Source organism: Penicillium cataractarum (assembly GCF_028827025.1).
Source record: "Penicillium cataractarum strain IBT 29864 chromosome Unknown utg000004l, whole genome shotgun sequence".
Taxonomy (NCBI): Eukaryota; Fungi; Ascomycota; class Eurotiomycetes; order Eurotiales; family Aspergillaceae; genus Penicillium; species Penicillium cataractarum.
In genome coordinates, this window is record NW_026622740.1 from 220,752 (window position 1) to 238,657 (window position 17,906).

The 17,906-nt window shown below is 48.7% G+C and overlaps 8 protein-coding genes across 8 annotated transcripts; 3 read left to right on the forward strand and 5 right to left on the reverse strand.

Annotated features, from left to right (window-relative positions):
* Nucleotides 1–127: 127 nt before the first annotated feature.
* On the forward strand, nt 128–1,144 carry N7496_004606 (uncharacterized protein; the record flags this gene model as incomplete). Its single annotated transcript, XM_056697535.1, has 2 exons — nt 128–325; nt 380–1,144. The coding sequence occupies 2 exons, from the start codon at nt 128–130 to the stop codon at nt 1,142–1,144; spliced, it is 963 nt and encodes a 320-aa protein (XP_056556060.1).
* A 365-nt stretch (nt 1,145–1,509) lies between these two features.
* N7496_004607 (MBL fold metallo-hydrolase) lies at nt 1,510–2,430 on the reverse strand (the record flags this gene model as incomplete). The annotated part of the gene is made up of 1 exon (XM_056697536.1): nt 1,510–2,430. One exon carries the CDS (start codon nt 2,428–2,430, stop codon nt 1,510–1,512), a length of 921 nt encoding a protein of 306 aa, XP_056556061.1.
* A 212-nt stretch (nt 2,431–2,642) lies between these two features.
* On the forward strand, nt 2,643–4,531 carry N7496_004608 (cytochrome P450; the record flags this gene model as incomplete). The annotated part of the gene is made up of 6 exons (XM_056697537.1): nt 2,643–2,977; nt 3,036–3,229; nt 3,286–3,326; nt 3,379–3,682; nt 3,733–3,943; nt 3,997–4,531. The coding sequence occupies 6 exons, from the start codon at nt 2,643–2,645 to the stop codon at nt 4,529–4,531; spliced, it is 1,620 nt and encodes a 539-aa protein (XP_056556062.1).
* An 839-nt stretch (nt 4,532–5,370) lies between these two features.
* On the forward strand, nt 5,371–6,246 carry N7496_004609 (alpha/beta fold hydrolase; the record flags this gene model as incomplete). The annotated part of the gene is made up of 1 exon (XM_056697538.1): nt 5,371–6,246. One exon carries the CDS (start codon nt 5,371–5,373, stop codon nt 6,244–6,246), a length of 876 nt encoding a protein of 291 aa, XP_056556063.1.
* Nucleotides 6,247–6,462: 216 nt separating this feature from the next.
* On the reverse strand, nt 6,463–7,570 carry N7496_004610 (MBL fold metallo-hydrolase; the record flags this gene model as incomplete). Its single annotated transcript, XM_056697539.1, has 4 exons — nt 6,463–6,721; nt 6,805–7,116; nt 7,171–7,325; nt 7,370–7,570. The coding sequence occupies 4 exons, from the start codon at nt 7,568–7,570 to the stop codon at nt 6,463–6,465; spliced, it is 927 nt and encodes a 308-aa protein (XP_056556064.1).
* A 495-nt stretch (nt 7,571–8,065) lies between these two features.
* N7496_004611 (NAD(P)-dependent oxidoreductase) lies at nt 8,066–9,219 on the reverse strand (the record flags this gene model as incomplete). The annotated part of the gene is made up of 4 exons (XM_056697540.1): nt 8,066–8,128; nt 8,198–8,698; nt 8,757–9,133; nt 9,186–9,219. The coding sequence occupies 4 exons, from the start codon at nt 9,217–9,219 to the stop codon at nt 8,066–8,068; spliced, it is 975 nt and encodes a 324-aa protein (XP_056556065.1).
* Nucleotides 9,220–12,037: 2,818 nt separating this feature from the next.
* N7496_004612 (FAD-dependent oxidoreductase) lies at nt 12,038–13,382 on the reverse strand (the record flags this gene model as incomplete). Its single annotated transcript, XM_056697541.1, has 3 exons — nt 12,038–12,372; nt 12,444–12,750; nt 12,807–13,382. 3 exons carry the CDS (start codon nt 13,380–13,382, stop codon nt 12,038–12,040), a joined length of 1,218 nt encoding a protein of 405 aa, XP_056556066.1.
* A 581-nt stretch (nt 13,383–13,963) lies between these two features.
* N7496_004613 (uncharacterized protein) lies at nt 13,964–16,874 on the reverse strand (the record flags this gene model as incomplete). Its single annotated transcript, XM_056697542.1, has 6 exons — nt 13,964–15,011; nt 15,059–15,174; nt 15,250–15,294; nt 15,344–15,466; nt 15,527–16,641; nt 16,847–16,874. 6 exons carry the CDS (start codon nt 16,872–16,874, stop codon nt 13,964–13,966), a joined length of 2,475 nt encoding a protein of 824 aa, XP_056556067.1.
* Between the last annotated feature and the right edge of the window lie 1,032 nt (nt 16,875–17,906).

A 17,906-nucleotide genomic window follows, 5' to 3' on the forward strand; every position in this document is an offset into this window, starting at 1 on the left:
CGCTCCCCCACATACAAACCACCCCACCTAAGTTACCTGTACCACGACAGCTTCATATACCCCTTTGTTTGCAAGAATACACAAAGTCTGGAAAAATATCTGTACTCATCGAGAAGTAACCAAAAAAATGTCGCCACGTGTGCTTGGATTCATCGGTCTGGGTGTGATGGGATATCCCATGGCCTTGAATCTTTTGAAGAAACTTGAGGAAGGAACAAAGCTGCATGTTTATGATGTCTCCGAAGAGGCCCTTAGCAAACTCAAGAATGAATCTCCCGAACTTGTGTTGGTTTGTTCGAGTGCCCGTGAAGTTGCAGAGAAATCGGTAAGGTCGAGAATACTACTGACCAGGATACGGGGCTAACCGGTGACCTAACAGGACATCCTTTTTACGATTGTCCCGGAAGGAAGGCACGTAAGGGCCGTTTATCTCGAAGAAAGAACAGGGGTGCTATCCGCGGCAATAGACGGGAAGATTCTGGTCGACTGTTCCACGATCGACACAAAGACCTCAATCGATGTTCACGGGGCTATCCGTAATAAGTCCGCAACGGCATCCTTCTACGATGCCCCTGTGTCTGGAGGGTCTCTGGGCGCGGCTGCTGGAAGTTTAACATTCATGCTCGGCTGCAAGGAGGATGATCCGAACCTGCCGCTACTAAAAGAATTACTGGGAGCGATGGGGTCGTCGATATTCCCCTGCGGCGGGTTCGCTCTCGGTCTGACGGCAAAACTATGCAATAATTACTGCTCCGGCCTCATTGCCATTGCCACAGCTGAGGCCATGAATATTGGTATCAAGTGTGGGATGAACCCAGTCCTCCTGTCCGGGATATTTGCGACTAGCACAGCCCAGAGCACGATAAACGACAAGTGGAATCCCGTACCGGGAGTCTGCCCGAACGCTCCGGCTAGCAATGACTATCAAGGAGGATTCAAGGTACAGTTGATGAAGAAAGACTTCAACCTTGCTGTTGAGATGGCGAAAAGGGTTGGCGCTGAATTGCGTCTTGGGGATCCCGGCCTGTCCGTGTATGATGGAGCAAGTGTGGACGAAGCATGTCGGAACAGAGATTCCAGAGTCATTTTTCGGTATATTGGAGGCAATGAGGACTGGAAAGATAGACTAGGAGGGTCGAAGTAGGTTGTAGTAATTTCAACCGCAGTCGTCATCTTGCCAAGTCAAACAGATTTCTCAGTCAATTATTTGTATAACCAGTATTGATGGAATCTCCCTATAGAATCTTCCCTCCATCACCGTTGCCGGCTGTTTCCAGCATCGGCCCTTGCTGGCCTATACAGGTTACAGGGCCGTTCCTTTCCCCCTTTCCTTCTCGAGCTCTTAGTTTCCTAGATAGGGAGACACAATAGAACTGCTTTTTCTGCTTCCTTACAATGGCGATTCTATCGCCATCAAGTATGGTTTATGAAATTCTACCCCTCCAAGGTCATAATAAATACAGAAGCTTTGCACCTTTGCTCAACATTGATCCGAGTGAGACAATTCGCCTAATGTCCGAGTGCCGGCAAAGCGCGATATTGGTTCGTTTCCCACCAGTGTACATCATGTGCCATTACAACCTCCACCGCCACCTCGGTCATCTGTTGAAGGCTCCAAATTCTCGAAAGAGTCTCTTCAGCTCGGTCTTTGTCCACATGAATGCAGCCCCTGTGGCCATGCGCATCCACCCACGTAGCAATCTCTCTCTCCCCACTAAGCAAGCGCAAATCGTGACAACTATCACCGCCTAAATACATCCATTCCTTGGGACCAAGACGACAAAGAAGGTTGATGTGTCCTGGGAGATGACCCGGCGCATCAATGACGTAGATGGATCCATCGTGTAGTAAGTCAAGCGTGGCTTTGAAGGGACCAAGCGGTTGCCATAAAGGTGTGCTAGGGCTCGGCAGTTCGCTCACCCGTGAAACTCCATGGAATAAATCTGGATCAAATACTTGGTGTGAGGCGTTTATTCCCAGGCCGTCGCTAAGGAGCTTCAGCGAGCCGGGTCCCACGAAGAACTGCGCACGAGGAAAGTCGCCTGGATCCCCGTGGTGGTCGTAGTGGAGGTGGCTGAGGATCACGGTGTCGATATGGTCTGGATTCAGACCGCTATTGCCCAGGGATTGAGCAACACTAGGACCAAGTTCGTAAGGGACGCGCGAACTTAAATGTGATTGTTGGTCTTTCATATAGTCTTGCAATCTACCTCGGAGACCTAGGTCGAAGAGCAGGTACCTGGGTCGGCGTCTTCCATCAACACCTGGATGTGCTATTAGGAAGCTTAGAGATGGAACGGTAACAACGGCCTCGGGGTCACTTGGAAAAACAAACGACTTTTCCGGTAGGGTGATTTTGCCTCCGTTGATCGGGGTCACGGAGACGTAGTTTTGGCCAGCAGAAGGAGGTGGGAGCGTATTATGCATCATGTTCGGACAGTGATCTGTGAGTATGAACCGACTGTTAAGGCAAACAGACTGTATATCTCTGTGCTTCGTATATCGCATCAACCGCTTTCGTTTGGGTGGGGGAAAATCATGTGGGGTGAAGGCAGCTGTTATATGAATCATGCAAGGACAGCGACTTCATCCAACAGCCGCCTTTTCAATTGCAAGGATATTGTAACGCTTGATTCTTTATCATGGCAGTTATTACTTTTGCATTCGTGCTCGCCGTTGCTGCATATGGCATCGTGCACCTTTTCATAGCTTGCCGTGCCAAGACGAGGGCTCCTAAAGGGCTTCAAGATGTGCCGTTTGCTGGAACTGGTGCTCAAATGGGGCCCCAACCTCAGCGGCAGCTTCAGAAATGGGCTTCCAAACATGGAGAACTCTTCAAGACCCACTTGGGGCGCGAGGAATGGATATACGTGAACAGCCCAGCAGCCGTCAAGGAGATCTTCGACAAGCAGTCACAGCACACCTCGTCGCGTGCACCAAGCCCGGTCGTTTCGGACCTTCTATCTGGTGGGATGAGGTGAGTAGATTATTATTATCCAGTATTGATTCAAGTTTGGTAATTTGTGTTCGGTCAGATTCCTCCTCATGCCCTACTCGCCTGATTGGAGGAAACTTCGGGCAATTGTGCACAAGCTTCTGACACCCAAGTCATCAAATACGTTCATGCCATCTCAACTATTTGAAGCAAAACAGCTGCTCTGGGATATCCTAACTGACAATGCGAACCAAAAAAACTTCTACATGCATATTCGTAGATATACTACCTCCGGTGAGTGCATCTGGCCAGAATCCCCTGGAAAGATCCTGCTTACAAAAGCCTTACAGTGGTGATGACTTCAACTTACGGCCGACGGGTACCTGTGTGGGTATGTAATTCTTTCCATTCTTTCTGAAAGACTGTTCCTGATAGGCCCCCAGGATTGCGAAGATATCCACGAGATATACGGTCTCATGCAGGAATTCAGTGAGGCCGCACAACCAGGAAAGCACGTTGCCGAAACATTCCCCCTTCTCGCCAAACTTCCAACGTGGATGCAATGGTGGAGGAAGTCAGCCTTACAGTCGTTCCACCGCCAGGCAGCCATTTGGATGCGATACTGGGCTACACTCAAGGAACAAATTGACTCAAAGCGAGCCCCGGAGTGCTTCGTTAAACAGTTCATCGAGACTGATTATGAAAAGAACGGTATCAGCGAGCTACAAGCTAGCTTTGTTGCGGGAAGTGAGTTGCATCCTGCACGGAATAGGATTACCCCTAACAACAAGCTGCAGCAATGATTGAAGCAGGCTCCGAGACAACTTCCTCAGCGCTTAACTCGTGTGTCAAATATTTTGCAGCATATCCAGAGGCCCAAGCCAAGGCATACGCCGAAGTCCGGCGCGTGGTTGGCGAGAACCGAATGCCGACCTTTGATGATGAGCATGACCTGCCATATATCCGAGCCTGTGTTAAGGAAGTCCTTCGAATTCGGCCGGTCACCAAGTAAAGTGCCTCACCCTTGAAGTTCAATTCCTATTATTAATACAATGAATTAGTATCGGAAGCCCCCACTACAGCACGAACGACATCATATACAAGGACTACTTCATTCCAGCAAATTCCGTCATTGTGATCAATCAATATGCACTGCACTTCGATCCAGCACGATACAAGGATCCCGAGGCATTCATTCCAGACCGTTACTTGAACCATCCTCTCAAAGCGGGTGCATACTCTGCCCACCCTGATCCATATGAACGAGACCACTTCGACTTCGGAGCCGGTCGACGGATTTGTCCTGGTATGCATCTGGCGGAAAACAGTCTCTTCATCACCATAGCTTGCATTATTTGGGCTTTTGAAATCCTGCCACCCCTTGAGAATGGTAAGACTGGGGTGGTCGATGTTTCTGATTCGGCCTATGAGAATGGAGCGAATACGCTTCCAAAGCCTAGCAAGTTACGCTTCGTCCCGCGTAGCTCGCGGGTCGAAAATACTCTCAGAACTGAATGGGAAAATGCCAAAAAGGAAGGCTATATGCTGGGGAACATAAAGGTCAACGTTGAGGGCATGGTTGCGCGCGGCAAATGAAAAGGCTGGGAGATAGGTAGCATTTTATCATGTACTGACTCGAAGGCGGAGATATTTTCACACTTTTGGTCGAGTTCATATCATCTATTTTGTAAACATTATTTAACACACAAAATTGATGTAACTTACAACACAGCCTTCGTGTATGCCTCCTCCTAGAAATTGGCGGATTCATCGCCTAATCCTAGCTGTGGGGTGTACATGTAGTATTCGGCGATCAGGAAGTTCAAGTAGGCTATGTTCGTCGAACTGCTCTTTGGTGTTGAAGAGAAACTGGGTGTCTATAATGCTTGTGTTAGCTGCGAATAAGTCTAGGCGGCTTGACGACGAGAGTCTCACGTCAGGGCCAGCCCGATTCTAGATGCAGCGCTGGTAATTACTGTGAAGAGATATAAATTTTTTGAATATCTAAATTTTGTATTGGGAGCGATCCGAAGACAACCGACAGCTGGGCGAAGGTCATAACCCTAGTAAGGCAGCTATTGGGATGGGTTGCTAAACGCTTGACTGCCCCGGGAGTCTAATGTGGGGGTAAACTGCATCAACCAGACGATATTCCTCTCAGAAGGAGCCCATAGAACTATCTGACACGACGAATTGTGGGGTGCCAATTACATCAACGGGCTATCAACCCTCGTTACAGCTGGTTGGGGTAGAGGGGGTAGCATGCGGAGGGGCTTTCGGATGGGGTTCCTATCTCCCCCCTCCCCACTATATATGGGGTGAGGGGACATAGGTACGCAGTCCAGATTTATCGATAGTTTTGGACTAGTCCTATGGTATCAGCTGACTGCAAACGGGCCTTTCCATCTTTCCTACAGAATATACTTTTGCACAACATGGAATTACCGGCAAATTCCATCTCACGCCTCATCACGCACCCAAATGGGCAGACAACCCATGTGCTTGTGGATGATTACACCGACCCCTGGGTGACTCCAGAGACAATCTTGATACAAGGCGGCTTCGCAAGACATTCCGGTTTCTGGTATCACTGGATTCCATCCCTTGCTCGCAGTTATCGCATAATTCGCCGTGACACCAGAGGCCATGGCAGATCATCCACGCCAAAACTGAGTGACAACTATGCATATACCCTCGAAACAATATTGACCGAGATCCTCGATACGCTCGACCAGTTAGGACTTGACAAAGTTCACTTCCTCGGGGAAAGCACCTCCGGTATGCTGGGGGAAGCATTCGCAGTGGGATTTCCGCATCGATTACTCAGTTTGACTGTCTGCTCGAGTCCAACATATCTTCCGCAAGCAGCCCTTGATCTCTTCTCCTTCGGCCTCTCCAGCTGGCCGGAGGCTTGTCGCAAGCTCGGCTCCAAAGGTTGGGGTGAGTGTCTTGCCCGTATCCCCGGCACACTCTCGGCAACAGATCCCAAGTACGAAGCGTGGTGGATCTCACAGATCGGAACGAGTTCCAGCGAGGGACTTGCCGGATATGCCGAGTTTCTGTCATCGTTGGACACGCGGCCTCTTTTACCACAGATCTCAGTACCGACCTTGATCCTTGCACCAGCGAAGAGCGCTGCTACTGGGCTGGAGGAGCAGCTCCAGATTGCGAAACAGTTGAAGGGGTCGAAGCTCGTTGTTATTCATGGGGCTGGGCATGAAATCTATGTTGATAAGGCTGAGCATTGTTTAAGGGCTTTTACGGAGTTTTTACTGGAACTTGACTCCCATGTTTCTATCAAAAATGCTTAAAAGTGGCTCCATCATCGCTCTTATGCTTTGGTTCCTTCATCTATGAAGATTTGGAGCCGTTGAGCCATACAGATATTTTGTCCTATTCTTAGCGTTGTTTAAGGAGCACAATGGGACAAGATCTATTGTATACACCAGCAGCTTGATCAGAATTGGCTCTTCATAGTTCTGGAATCGCAAAATAAATCACTCCATATACACGGATAAGCCTTCACCCTAGAAGGGTGCTTGCTGCCTCAACGCGACACGCATGTCCCTTAGGAATGCTTCGTCTAGTAACGATATCAAAACTTGGTCAGTTTCCTTCTCCATCCAAGTAGTGTCATGGGCAAGTGCAATGTGACTCCCCAAGCTCTCCATTACCCTCATTCGTGCCAGGGTGTCCTTCGCAGCAGAGACATCCGTGTGGAGACAGAACGTAGATCCGTCAGGGAGTTTGAAAGTCCCAAACTCCTTAGTTCCATCAAACAGTGCGCTATATGAAAATTAGTTTATCACCCCAAGAGGATATAATGCAGCATATACCGTGAGTGGCAACAATCAGAGCCGAGCACCAACCATTCACCCATTTCAAGCCTGGCGCAGGCACACAGGTTACCCGGCATGTGGCCGGGGGCTTGAATGATCCAAAAACTCCCATCTTTGAAGAAGTCCATAGCGTGGGTGAACGGTCCAAAGGGCACCCAGGGGCCTTGTAGCGTCTCCCAGCGCTCCGTTGCCTGTTCCGGATCGAAGAATCGTCCATCCCAGATCGAGGATGGGTCCGCTAGGTGACCTGGACTACAATACTCCGACGTGCCGGGGCCAAAAAAAGCTATTCCATTTGGGAACGTCCGACGGGTCGGCCGGCAGTGATCGAAATGGGCATGGCTAGAACGGGGATCAGAGCATTGTCAAAAAAGAGAGCTTGTTGTCTGTTCACACCTGAAAATGATGGCGTCGATTTCACCCGCTGTGACTCCGTTTCTGCGTTTGATTTGGTCCGGAATTGATTCATGAGGAGCCTCGAATTGAGCTTCTTTTAGTGCCCCATTTGCAATAGCCGGTGGATAATCGTCCAGAGCCTTCCGACCAGTACACTTGTGAGTCGTCACCATAGCCTATCTTAGGAAACTAAACCCACCGATGTTAACCCCAAGTCCCAGATGATGCGTCGCTGAAAGAGTGGATGATGGATATAAAAAGCCCAATTATATAGCCGGAATTTGTCTGCTGGCTCATCCGCGTGAATCTTATGGCATTCTGCAGTCATGCTTCCTCCGTTGAGGAGCTGGACATGAACGAATGCATCTGTGACTGGTAGGTTGATTTTGGAATCTGACATTGTGTGTGGTCTTTCGGTCTTCACTTGGGCTACGTAGAACCTGGCAGTTCTTGTTAGATTTTGATCAATGAAGGATGGCGGATAGTGGTGGTGAGGGGGGTGGGGGGCATCATGCACCCCACTTAACCGGTGGTTTGCGATCGTATGAGCAGCCCTAGTCTTCAATTTTGTATTTTACTATTGTTACTTTGTTCCTACTGAGACAACGGACTGTATCTATTCATCATTAAATAACTGGAGGAACCATAGGCTATCATCCGACTATGAAGGACTAACATCCGCATCCCAGCTTATGGGAAACAGAGGAGCGAAGTGAATCATACGGGTGCACCAATGAGATGTATAATAGGTCTAAATTTCTGAAAAGGTTCCTAACTGGCAGTTTGGATGGGCTTAAACAAATCACTAGCGTACGCAGGAGATCATTTTTCCTACCTCACGTATTCCGCTGCGTTTCAACATAGCTCATAATCCCTAGGTGTCTTGCACAGGGTCCTATTCGGGAGACTTGCGAGTAGGATTTGTGATATGAAGATAAACAGATGATCCGTCACGATCCTATATATCAGGTGCCACGATTAGCCTCTAGGACCCTTTGCCAGACACAGGGTACAGATTAGTACTTACAATGCACCTTGGATCGACAGCCGCCTTTTCGTATACACGAAGAGCAGCCTCTGCAATGGTTGGCGTAATCCCTGTCGCATACCCAGCCTGCACACCCAACCCCAGATCCTTGATCATCATCTGCGTCTTGAATCCCAATCGATAGTTGTTGCTGCTAGGGGCATGTGTCACAACTCCCGGAACAGGCTGCACGTTGTCGGCCATGAAATTCTGGCCAGTCGAGTGGTGAATCACCTCGTGCAAAAGCTTCTCATCAACGCCTAACCTTGTCCCAATCGCCATAGCCTCGGCAACCGCAAGCAAAATGGAACAAGATAGATAATTATTGCTGATTTTGGCCGCCAATCCCGCGCCGAGGCCTCCGCAGTAGAAGAACTTTTTTGGATCGCCCATCATCGATGCCACTTTGTGCAGACGGTGCGAGACACTGTTGGTATCCGAAGGTTTACCGTGTCCGATGAGGAAGGATAGTGTTCCTGACTCTGCACCAGGGACTCCACCCTAGAAGCATCATTTATTCGTTAGTGGGATCCTCAGCATGGCGTGGTCGCAAACTTACCGAGACAGGCGTGTCGACATATGTTCCCAACTTTCCGACCAGGAGTGCCTCCCCCACAGCTTGAGTAGACTTCGAGTCAATAGTACTGCATTCCAGAAGGACTCTTTCAGGGTTCCTCCGCGCAGCGATGATGCCTGTTACCGCGTCAAGATACACCTGTCGTACGTCGTCGGCTCCAGGGACAATGGAGATCACGGTATCGGCGAATTCAGCGGCCTCCCGAGGCGAGCCTACAATGATGACTGGGCCGGTAACTTGCATCTCATGGTAGAACCTCTCGCATGCCGTGCGAAAGACATCGAAAATGTACAGATTTCCCGTCGGGGACATCTTTTGGCGGATATTCTTGGCCATGGCGTATCCCATGGCGCCCAAGCCTACGTCAGGTTCAGCATCATCCTGTCCATGTAGTAAATCGACGTATTATACCAATAAATGCGACATTATTTTCAAATTCGGCCATTTTAGTATATGGCTGTAATAATAGCTTGGTATCTGGTGTGGTTAGCGCTGTTTTGCAACAGGTCAGTTGGATCGGAATGCATGGCACTATATGTACTTCCCCTCAACTGAAGCCGGTATTGACACCCCACTTAATGTTCCAGGTGGCATCGAGAAGCCCATGCTGAGTTTGTACCGGAAAAAGTGACAACTTATACACAATAATCTAGTATGTAACTTTTCAGCATGACATATTGGTGACTAAGTTTATTTTCTGTGGTCGAATTCCCGGCCTACTGGCTAGATGCCCGTTGTTGGAGATTTTCACTAAATGTACCTCAGGAGCCAGTCGACTGCATTAATACCACGGGTGGCCAAAAAATAGCCAAGGGCAGGTTTTAATTCGTAGTAATTCTCTATCAGGACAGTAAAACAAAAGGATAAGGATGCTCTGCTCGCAACAAAAAGAACGGCCCCAATATCATTTGCCCCCTTCTAGTCCTTGGAAATAAACCCCGCAGTTTGATTTTACTCACCCAAAGATATCAAGCGAATTAAAAGTCTCATCCAATAGTCCCGCGTTCCGCAGCATTTCCCGATGCAAATCCGTCGCATAGCCATTGACCGCGGCCCTCCTCGTGATAACCGGATTCCACAAGGGATCAAAGACCGCTCCAATGGGAAGAGGAAGGTCATTAGACAAAGAATTATGGTGTATGATTTTTCTTGCAGATGAAGACCGAGAAGGTTGCATTGTAGACTTTTTATCATAGCCTCTTCTTCTTTTAGATGACTTGATATTTGATTTCTGCGAAGATGCTGAACTCTCAGGTGTCAAATACCCGGTATCCAGGCGTACCGGTTCTTTTGGGTGCTGGGGTGGCATATGGTCGGCTGAAAGTGCCTCTGAATGAAGAGTGGTAAAATCCAGTACTTCAAGGGCCCATCGGATCCTCTCATTTGGGCTAGACGGAAACGTCGAGGGCGTGGCGCTGTCCCCTACATGTTTCTGGCTCGGGACTGGTGTATCTCTGCGAGGGCTATGAGTTTTTTCTGACGCCTCTCCGGGGATTGAAACTCCCATTGTGTCTTTATCGGGTATAAGTCGTGAGGCGTGTTCCTTTTTCTGGGTGGAATTCTCGTGTCGGACGACTAGAGCTCTAGACACAGCAACCTGTCAGATTGGAAGGGTTCCAGACTTTTTGGGGGACGCATCAATGATAATGTGTCGGAACTTACGCTCTAAAATAGCTTTTAGAGCAATAACAGCAAGGGAACGGCCGGTCTCGCGTATCTATACTTTCGGATCAGCGTAGTGTGGGTTACACCAAGATCAACGGGGCAAGCACTAACAAGAACCGGGTCTGTGGTGGCCACAATATTCACACACTTTGAAAACTTTCCTTTCAGTGCCAATATGTTTTCGGGACGATCCTTGCGTTGCTCGGGGACTTTTTGATGAGTTGCCCATCGCCAGACTAAGGGAGGCCCCCACAAAGTAACCAAAGATGTAATATCAAGGCAAAAGGTTAGCCGGTCAAATATCCATATCGTGCGACATCTTCTACGGCGAGAGGTAATGAAAAACGATATAGTCATCTTTCCTAACACCTGCGGCGAGGCTGTGCAGCTGGTGAAGGCAACCACGCTTCGGGTTGGGTCATACCCCACATACACGACCATGTGGGGGATTTGGCAAAGGTTAACATGAAGCCAAAACCACGCCAAAATATCGTACAGTCTACAGGGAAACAATATTCTTTTCACCTTGAGACCCTTGCATGTGTATGGGGCGAACAGGAGCAAACAGTGCTTATCATGGAGTGATCATCCACAAGATAACTAAAAGAATGCAAGGTGAGGTGTCAATACAAAACAAGAGAACACAAGGGAAAAGAATTGGCTACCTATGAGTATCCTGTTTCACTGGTTAATAATAGCCCGCTATGAAAATTCCCCAAGACTACTAAAGGTCATCCGCTGGGATACCCTGCGCTAAATTCAAAACTATTTCGCTGCATTCTGTACGAGGATCTATCCGGTGCTAGAACGGTAACGACGTGCCGTCATCACCCGGCCATGTGGTGGACTTTCCCCGCACACTTATGGAAAATATTCACCTAACATCGGCTAATATTCCTTCATTAGCTAGTACAGACCCCTTAGTGGTGATTACTTGCCACCAGAAATTTTGTATAGGCCACAATATTGAGTTTCTATGTAGCAAGCTTTATTGTCTATAGCTTTTCTACTAGGAGGTTAGATGGTTGGTTTGAAAGGCTTGGTGTCCTACATACAAATAAATACCCCGACCAGTATTCTGGTTATTGTTTTGCGCACATCGTAAGTATTTCCCCACACGTTTAGCAGATGGATGATACCGGACGATGACACCACACCTCGTCGATATTCTTGTAAAAGAAGTCATCGGAGAATCGGACAACTAAGGCATTGGTAGAAGGCCCATGCAAACCATGAGTGCAATGATCTTCCGCTACCTACTTGCACGCGTCTCCTCCGGCAGCCTATGCCCATTTTTGAATTCCGTGCGATGGGTTTGGGTTGCACATGGTATGATGGTCTAGAATCAGGACCCGGTGGGCATGCTTTGGTATTAATATGCATGCTACGGCAGTAATTTAAGGAAGCCTCAAGAAGGCTTCACCAACAAAGGCAATTAGAATGGTAAAAAAGAGGGAGAGGGTGCGGGAACGGGGCTTTTTGTTCATGGGAGATTACGAGCTAATAGTAATAGAGTTGTATTGCTACTTCTCAAGTTACCCGGTTATGGATAATAAGCAAATATCAAGGGCTATTAAAGAAATAGTGTGAACGACCTCTCATTTCCGATAGTGTTGTCTGAAGTCATATTGCAGAGCATCGCCTGCTCTCCTCTGCAAAGCACCAACCTCTGGGTCTGTCTCCGCCCTCTTGCACATTTTCAGAAACTCGCTCTCCTCAAGAGCTGTTTCCGGATTTTGCTCAAATAGAAGGCGAAGATTACCAGTCGAAACTGGGTCCACAATCTCATTATACTTTGCCCGGCGAACAGTGTCATATATGTCTAAGATGGTATCGTCCGCTTGGCCTGAATATATACCTTCAAGACAGTCAGAGAGTCCTCCAACATCCACAATTCCGCCTGTCAATCCCAGGCCTCCGAAGGGGTTACATACTATAACGGAGATTAGTCTTATAGGCCAACATGAGGAAAGGAACGCAGTGCTTAACCAAGGTATCACTTACAATGCGCAGCATCAGCAGCCAATACAAACCGTCCGACCCTCATTTTTTTCGAAAGGCGCTGGTGGACCTTATAAGGACTAAAGCTGACAACTTTGTAATCCTTAGGGTCAGGATTACCCGGTAAGAGTGTCTTGAACTTCATTGGTTGTCTGGCCTTAAGCTCATCTAAGCTGAGGCCTGGCACCTCGCCATAGGTGACACGCCATAGTCCATCATTGCTGATCCGCGCAGCCATATACCAGTGTTCTGGGTGAATGATGAAGTTGGAATCCCAATCAAATCCATGTTTCTCGAATGGATAATAGGTCTAGACTTTCATCAGCGGACTTTGTCTTTTTTCCAATGCGTCGTGCATATACGTACGTTTGTAGCAACAATTTGCTGCTCCCATGTAAAACCGGGAAACTCCCAATCTCCAAACAGAGAACGGCGGACCTGACTATTGGCACCGTCACACCCAACAATATACTGCGCCTCCAATCTCTGCGGGCCATCGGGTGTTTCCACGTCCACCCATGCCTTGGCTTCATCTTGGCCAAGCCCAGTGACTTTATGAGAATAGTGTATCTCCACATGGGGTAGTTTGTCGACTTGACGTTGGAGAACAAGGTTCAGCTTATTGAGTGGAAAGCAGGTCATTGGAGTTGGAGTCGGTTCATTGCTTCCAGCAGCTCGGACTCCACTCAGAAACTCGCCATTAAGCTTTCGCCAGCATGCTCCATTTGGTATGAATGCGCCTTCGGCTTTCATATCCTCTAGCACCCCAGCACGGCGCAATTCGTAGACGGCTGGCGGAGAGTAATGGGTGGCGCGTGGACGATCATCGAGGGATTCTGCGGCTTCGAGAAGTCGCACAGGTATGCCCTTTTTGCCGAGCATTAGTGCTAGCAGCAGGCCGCTAGGGCCAGCGCCGACAATCAGAGTGAAAGGAATCGTCATCTAGAATGATGATAGAATCGCGAATGCCCGGTTTGATAGATGTGGGCTTGCTCAAGGCTTTGCTCGATGCAGGGGCAGGGAGTTGGAATATATATGGTAGCTGGAGAGAAGCCCCAGATCCACGCTTCAACCTATGTTGGGGTAATAGCCTGAGCGGGGTTGACTCGGACCGTCGAGCACGTTGTTTTGGACAAGAGGATACAACATAATGTCTTGATACTCTCATGGGTGGGGAATGGGACAATAGTGGGTTGCACCCCACATGGATGTCTTCGGGCATGAAAAATATGGTCATGATCCAGCATTGAGAAGCTCAACTACAAGTAAATATGTGCCACTTTGGGTGCATATGGTAGGTAGTGTTCCTATGCAGACTCTAGTGCTACCGAGCTTTTTCAGTCTCTGTTTCACATTCAAACCTCCCTGTCCAAGTTAAGAACGATATATTGCACCGCGGCAACGTGCTCTAAGAAATTTAGTACGATAAGTGGAGGAATAGATATATAGATTCAATGATCCATCAGCTAGCGCCGTAGTTAGACAGTATACGTTGACAGGGGTTTGCAACTTCCAATCGGTGATCATAATCTGGCATTCTGACCATCAGGTGTCAACAGGGTGTCACTGATTATATGCAGCACGTTGCAATACTCCTGGACATTCCATTTACCCACTTCTTCAAGTTGAGAAGCAACATTCATAAACGACCTCCGGGCCGCACCGTATTTACTGCAATATTCTGCACCGTGGAAGGAAACTGGACCACCATTCTGGATGAATCCAGCAGCTGCCGAGACTGAAGAAACGGCTTCGTCCGGAGGCTGTGACTCCAACCCCAATGCCCCCAGATGCATCCAGTCCACCTCCTCAAGGATGTCATAACACGGGCCATCGCTCGATTTGAAGTTAGGAGCCGTGAGTAAATAAAACCCCATGACAAGTGCTGCATTAAATAACGCCATTTCCGAATGAAGCATCAATCCATCAGAGACACGATGATTATTGATGGTCACGAACATCTGAGCCGCGTGTAGGCAGGCACGGCGAGCACTAGGGGAGTTGGCCCATAGCCTCAGTCGTTCAAGGGCTACCATTGCAGCTTCAGGGCCATTCCGACCGGCCGCATCCTCGATAACACCAAGGTCACTCGTGAGACGAAGACATAAGTAATGCCATAGGATCAGTGAGTTCGCATTTCCGTCCTTGAGCTCCGACCGGTAAACCTCAAAAGCCGAAGCCAGACAAGATCCAATAGAAGGTGCATTGCCGGTCTCCGTGTCTTCACACGATAGGGTACCGTTGGGCGTCCAGGGCTCAAACACAAGGGCCGCGCGGCCTTGCGTTTGGGGGCGAGGTTTGAGCATACGGAGCCATATTAATGTAAGAGCTGTTTGAAGTCCCAGTCCAGTGAGCCCTGATGGAAGATTCTGTATATCAGGTACCACAGAGAGCGGCTGTCTCCATGGGTCCTCGACCGCAATGAGGGCTTTCCACTTATGTGAGGAATACACTGTGAACAAGGAATCACGGCATATAAGCGGCATATACACCTTCTCAGGTGAAAGGATAGGCGCAACATTCAGCATGTGTGCCGAGTATACATCAGCCAAAATCAGGCAGGCCGTAAGACTAATTCAATGTTAGAGGTTTACTTAGCCACCATTACAATTGCCTACCGTTGAGCGGATTGGATCCGAGCCCACGCTTTCCACATGATGTTCTCATCTCCCACAGCTTGAATGAGAGTGTAGCTGTAACTACGCGAGTCGAAAAGTCCCCTATCTTTAGCCATCTAGGGCAAATTAATGTTAGTCTGCAACGGGTTGAATGGTTTGATTGGCAGCAGGTGGGACAATCTGACAGATACTGCTTCTTCATAAAGCGACTGCCGTCGGTCTTCAAAGGCTATTTCCTAATCACGCGTCAGTAAAGGAGGAGTTGTAGGGTGCGAATGAACTCACAGCCGTCGAGGCGGCAATAAATAAAAGGAGGCAAGCGCTACCCAGGACAGTCAATAACTCCGGGCCTGGGCAGTGGCGGAGAGTTTGGGATTTCAGCTCAGCTCTACAGTGGTCAATGGCGCCCTGTAGAACTCAAACAATTCAGTATACTTTAATCCAGAGTGAGCCGGAATAAGAACTCACCGGTAGATGGTTGGCAATCAATTTGTGAGCTGTCTTTCTGTTAAGGATCATCATACCCACCAAGCACATAGGAAACAGCAGGATACTGGGCGTATCGCAAGCTTTGAATGTCCCCGGATGAACAAAAGGTAGATGAACATGGAATTGACCAAAGTAGAGATCCAGGCACAGGTCTAGAATATCAGTGGGTGGTGGTTCACCGTTCCATGGCCCATGATCGTCGAGACCATTTGTTTGATTCGCGCTGTGAGGCGCATGGCTGATCATACTTTGAGCCAGGCGGTGCCGGCAAGCCTCAGTAAGTCCCCAGGGTGACCCGGTCGCAGGTGAGGACTCAAGGCTTGCTATGGATTTCAATTCAGTCGAAGAGAAGATATTATCTTCGGGGTGGAGAAGAATGTCATCCCAGCACACAGGGGACGGGGAGAGGGTGACTTTCCGACGTCTTGTGGGCCAGAGCCGTCGCACCTGCTCAAACTGCTCCTTTGAAATATTATCTTTTTGGTGGTGATGGAGTCTGTGATCTCGGGACGATGGTGGTGTCAAAAGCAAATCATCCAACAAAACGGAGCCAAAATCCAGATGAGGTATGATATCAAAGGTGCCACAGGTGATGGATGGCTGCGTCATTCCCAGAGACACGTCGATATGTGGATTAAATGGAGTAAATCCTCGTCCAGGACTTTGAGAAGCCGCGAGTTGCGGCGGATGCTGGTCGTCTGTTACTCCCACGGCGCCAATATCTTCGAGGGATCCGGGTAGCCCCTCGGTACAGGGAAGTTGTAGTCCCTGCATGTCATCGTCAAGATGCATGCCATTCCAATCATCATTGCCTGGGTCATGAACACTAAGATCCTGTGGAGTCGGACACTCAGGCGGCGTGTTGCGCTGCAACGAGGAAGGCGTGTTGGACGGCAGGTTCCCCCTTCCTGTGTTCATCTCTCCGGAACTAGCATCTAGCGGAGGATTGGTCGTCTCTAGCAACTCATCCATCACAGGCTCGCTTTGTGGAACAACTGCACTCTCCCCGTCCTGCGGGGATGCTAAATGATGGTTGCGGATATGCCGATTCAGAACATCACTATGAACGATCGCGTCAGGGTAAAGACGGATGGCTACAAGGATAAAAATGCGCACCTTCTAGCGTAAGTTCTTCCGCAGGATTGGCACTTGAAAGGTCGCTCCCCCGTATCTTCCAGAAGGAAAAATTCTCAGCGTGTCGTCTTGCGGAATGGTTTCAAAAGAGACACTCACGTGATCGTTGATGGCGTCTCAAGTGCTCAACTTTAGAAAAGACGCGATGGCACTTGGCACACTTACGAGCCGCAACATCGACATTCCTCATCATGAGTCCGTAAAACAGGAAGGTGTGGGAGAAGATTCGAGTAGAAAGAAGTTGTAGGCGAAAGAAGGCGCGACCCGTGGGTTTGGGAAAATGCGGAGACTCGCGGGGGGCGACTTTGGGGAAAGCCAGCTATGGGGCCGCCGTTTCTCATTAGTGTTTCCCTTGTGTCCAATCCTGCTCGTGCTGGTAACGTAGTTCCCGAGCGAGCCGTGCACTCCCGGTACTGATCATATACCCATAAAGGCCTCGTGTGCGAATATATGCGAAAAGGGACTTTATCAACTGCCCTCTTGTTGTCGGGCTCAAAGCCCGTCACGGAATGTGGCGGATAGGAAAATAGGCTAATGGAAATGCTAAAAGAAGTTGAAAGAAGCACCTCTGGTTTCCCCAGAATACTTGGATTTGAATTTCATGGGGCCCAAGGTTGTCTCTGCTAGAACTAGCCTGACTGTGATCATCTATCTTCATGGAGGAAGATTGGCAATTGGCGCTAATTCATGGCCTCAAAACGATATCTGGCGTATTATTGACTTTTCAGCAAAAAGGGAACAGCCTACAATTTGGGACTAATATCAAGTATAGGTCTCTGTGTTACTAAGGGGCTCTTATTAAAGGATGCATCAAGCTATCGCCTCGAGATATTTATGTACCTAACATCTAGTAAGCTGATTGACCACCAATACAATCCCAAAAACGGGCTAAATGACCAGTATACCGCCTTACTATCGATTGAAAACATTGTCCTGGGTTTGAAGTTGATCTTAATAATATAACCCTTGCTGAAAAGAGTGCTAGTTAGTGGAGGGATTTACGGTCTATCCCTCGCCACAGCTAGTAAGGCCTAATTAAAGCTTCCATCTCAGTGTCTGCAACACCTCGTCTTCAGTTGCAAGTGCTAGAGTTCAAATGAGCGTTTAGTATGAGTAGCATAATCCTTCTGATGCTACCACTTCCTAATGAGGCGAAGGAAGCTACAAGAAAAGGGATTCCTGGTCCACTTGGCTTAGCCTTTTTACCAGCTTGGGCACGATTATG